Source organism: Colobus angolensis, unplaced genomic scaffold, assembly GCF_000951035.1.
Source record: "Colobus angolensis palliatus isolate OR3802 unplaced genomic scaffold, Cang.pa_1.0 Scaffold77, whole genome shotgun sequence".
NCBI lineage: Eukaryota > Metazoa > Chordata > Mammalia > Primates > Cercopithecidae > Colobus > Colobus angolensis.
In genome coordinates this window covers 2212644-2215453 of record NW_012121487.1, presented here as the reverse complement: position 1 = coordinate 2215453, position 2810 = coordinate 2212644, and the positions used below count along the sequence as shown (strand labels likewise).

Here is a 2810-nt window from a genome sequence, read left to right as displayed (position 1 = left end):
AAAAAAAAAAAAAAAAAAATTAGCCGGGTGTGGTGGCGCACACCTGTAATCCCAATCCCAGATACTCAGGAGGTCAAGGCAGGAGAATTGCCTGAACCTGGGAGTGGAGGTTGCAGTGAGCCGAAACCACTCCACTGCCCTCTAGCTGGGGCAAGAGTGAGACTCTGTCTTAAACAAATAAAAATTGGCCAGTGTTGTGGCTCACGTCTGTAATCCCAGCACTTTGGGAGGCTGAGGTGGGTGTATCATGAGGTCAAGAGTTCGAGACCAGCATGGACAAAATGGTGAAACCCCACCTCTACTAAAAATACAAAAATTAGCTAAGCATGGTGGCATGCGCCTGTAATCCGAGCTACTCAGGAGGCTGATGCAGGAGAATCGCTTGAACCTGGGAGGCAGAGGTTGCAGTAAGCCAAAATTGTGCCATTGCACTCCAGCCTGGGTGACAGAGCGACACTCCTTCTCAAAATAAATAAATATAAAAATAAATAAATAAAATTACTCTTCCATATACATATATATCCCTATTATATATCATTTACCTCACCACTGCTAAATATTTTTAAGGTTAAAAAAAAAAAGTTAAAGTACCCCGTGCTAGTCTTACAGTATTGTTGAAAACATTTACGTAGAGACAATAGATGTGACAGTGTGGTACAGGCACTAGTTGGTGTTATAACTCACTCACTCTTTGTCCCCAGATTTCTGAAAAGGCTGCTGCTTCTCCCATCTCCGGTTATCTGCCCATTCTAGTCTAGGATCTCTTGCCCTCCCCAGCCTTCTCCACCCCATTCCTCTTCTCCAACACAGTTGGACCCACAGATCCTGTTCCTCTGCTGGGGTTTGCTCATCCATGTCCCAGGGTGGGGTGGTCTATCCTGCCTTCCTCTGAATTGAGCTTTCCAGGGATGCCCTTTCCCCTCCACAGAACCTCTGATGGGGCTGCACACACAGAGAAGCTCCACAGGAGATCATGAAGCAGCAAGGCTTGAGTTCTGCATGTCTTTCCTCCTCTGGCCTCCCTGTGTCCACTGAGACTCTAGCTGAGCACAGGCAGAAGCATGGGCAGGGGTGAGTGACACTGCTGTGACAGACACCGTGGAAAGAAGAGGCCAAGAGGGAACTGTGTGAAGCCCTCATTCAGAGAGTGTCACAGGGTAATCCCAGGGACTCAGTTACCTATGGTGATTTTAATTCTAGGACACACCGAATCCCAGTGTCAACTCAGGAGCTAGCTGGCCCCTTCTGACTTGGACTGCAAAATCAATTTTCAGCCCTGAAAGAAGCTTCCTCAAGTCCTGGTCTCTGGGAAGCCCCTTAGACTGTATGTTTTCAATAAACAAAAACCCTTGACCACTCTTCTTTTTCTCTCCTGGGCTGCTGAGGAGAAATCCTGTATTGTGAGACAATAAGAGGGGGAGGGAAAGAGGGTTCGCCTAGCCATGAAAGCATCTTCACAGCCTGACTCAGAGGTTGGTCACAAGCCTGGCAGGTGATGTAGTAGAGAGAATGGAGAAGCACAATCAGAGGGATACCAGGCTTCTGGGGATCCGTCTGCGAGTGAACTGAGGGAAGGGAGCGAGATCCACAGGAGACTAGAAAAGGCACACTGGCTGGGTGGGAACGAGGCAGCAAAGACAGGAGTGAAAGGAACAATGGGAGGAAGAGGGACATAGAGGGAGTGTGTATATATGTGGATTCAAGATAATGTCTGGGTCTACAACTGTATTTCCAGGCTCCAGATTCACACCTCTTCCTCTCTGCTTCTTTCGTTCCCCAGGTTAGGTGCTTTGCACACATCCCTGCCTCATCCAAGAGCCGTCCTTCATTTTCCCCCAAGGACAGGGCTGCTGTCCTCCCCTAGCGACCTTGATGTAGAGGTACAGCCTGACGGAGACTGTGAAATGGCCCCACCCCCACCCTCTGTCCCTTCTCTGGGAGTCACCTGGGTGGTGGTCCTGTCCCTGCTTTGCCGCCTCAATCACTCTGAGTCTTGGCCCCGCCCCGCCGCCCCCGCCTTCAGCACTAGGGACAGCGACCAGAGCTGAGGTCTGGACCCTCGCCCCCTTCAGCGTCCCTATTTTTTCCTGATAGTCATGCTGAACTAGGCAGGTGCTAAGGAGGAGGTGTGGGGATGGGAGATAGCAGAGCTCGGCTTCTCCCTCAGACTGGCCCCGATACTTAGAATATAATTTCCCAGATCTCCAGCAAGCAGGACTGGAGGAGGCAGGGGTCCCAAACTCCGGTAGTTCCTGTGGTCCGGTTGGGGTCCCGGGTTCCTGAAAGAGGAAATCCAGGTCTCTGGAGATCCCCTGATGTCTGCTTGCCCCTTCTGGTGCCCCCAGCTTGCCAAGGCACGGAGGACCCCCGGTAGGGGATACCCGCCCAGGAATTCCCAGGCTAGATTGGAGGAAGTGACTATCCCGCCCCACCAAGGGATCCCTGGGCTGGAAATTAAGTGACCATGGAGGGTGGTGCGGGCCGGGTCCCGGTGTCGCTGCCCGCGAGGGTGGGACTGATGTACCCTGCCCTCCCGGCCGAGACCCCAATACCGGAAGTCGCTGTAAGGGTGGATGATCCAGGCCCCCGCTGACTTCACTCTCTCCTGCTCGATTTCCACTGCCTTGTGGCTGCCGAACACCCGAAGGGAGAACTTGTTGACCGTAGGTTGGAGCAGCGTCCCAAGGTGCCTCCTCTTAGGCTCAGACTCAGATCCGGGGATCGGACCTGAGGCCGCGGTCGCAGGCCGGGGAGCAACGGGAGGCACCGCCTCCAGCCCAGGGGTCGCCCCTTCGCTGGCCCCCGCAGCC

General features: G+C 53.2%; 1 protein-coding gene across 1 annotated transcript in view; it reads right to left on the bottom strand.

Annotated features, from left to right (window-relative positions):
• Positions 1–2809, bottom strand: part of HCN3 (hyperpolarization activated cyclic nucleotide gated potassium channel 3) — a gene marked incomplete at its 5' end in the record, with an annotated part of 14947 nt that extends 12138 nt beyond the window's left edge. The window contains one exon of the mRNA XM_011928502.1: positions 2553–2809. Within this exon, the coding sequence (XP_011783892.1) occupies positions 2553–2809 (257 nt within the window). The remainder of the gene's footprint in view (positions 1–2552) is intronic.
• Position 2810: the final 1 nt, after the last annotated feature.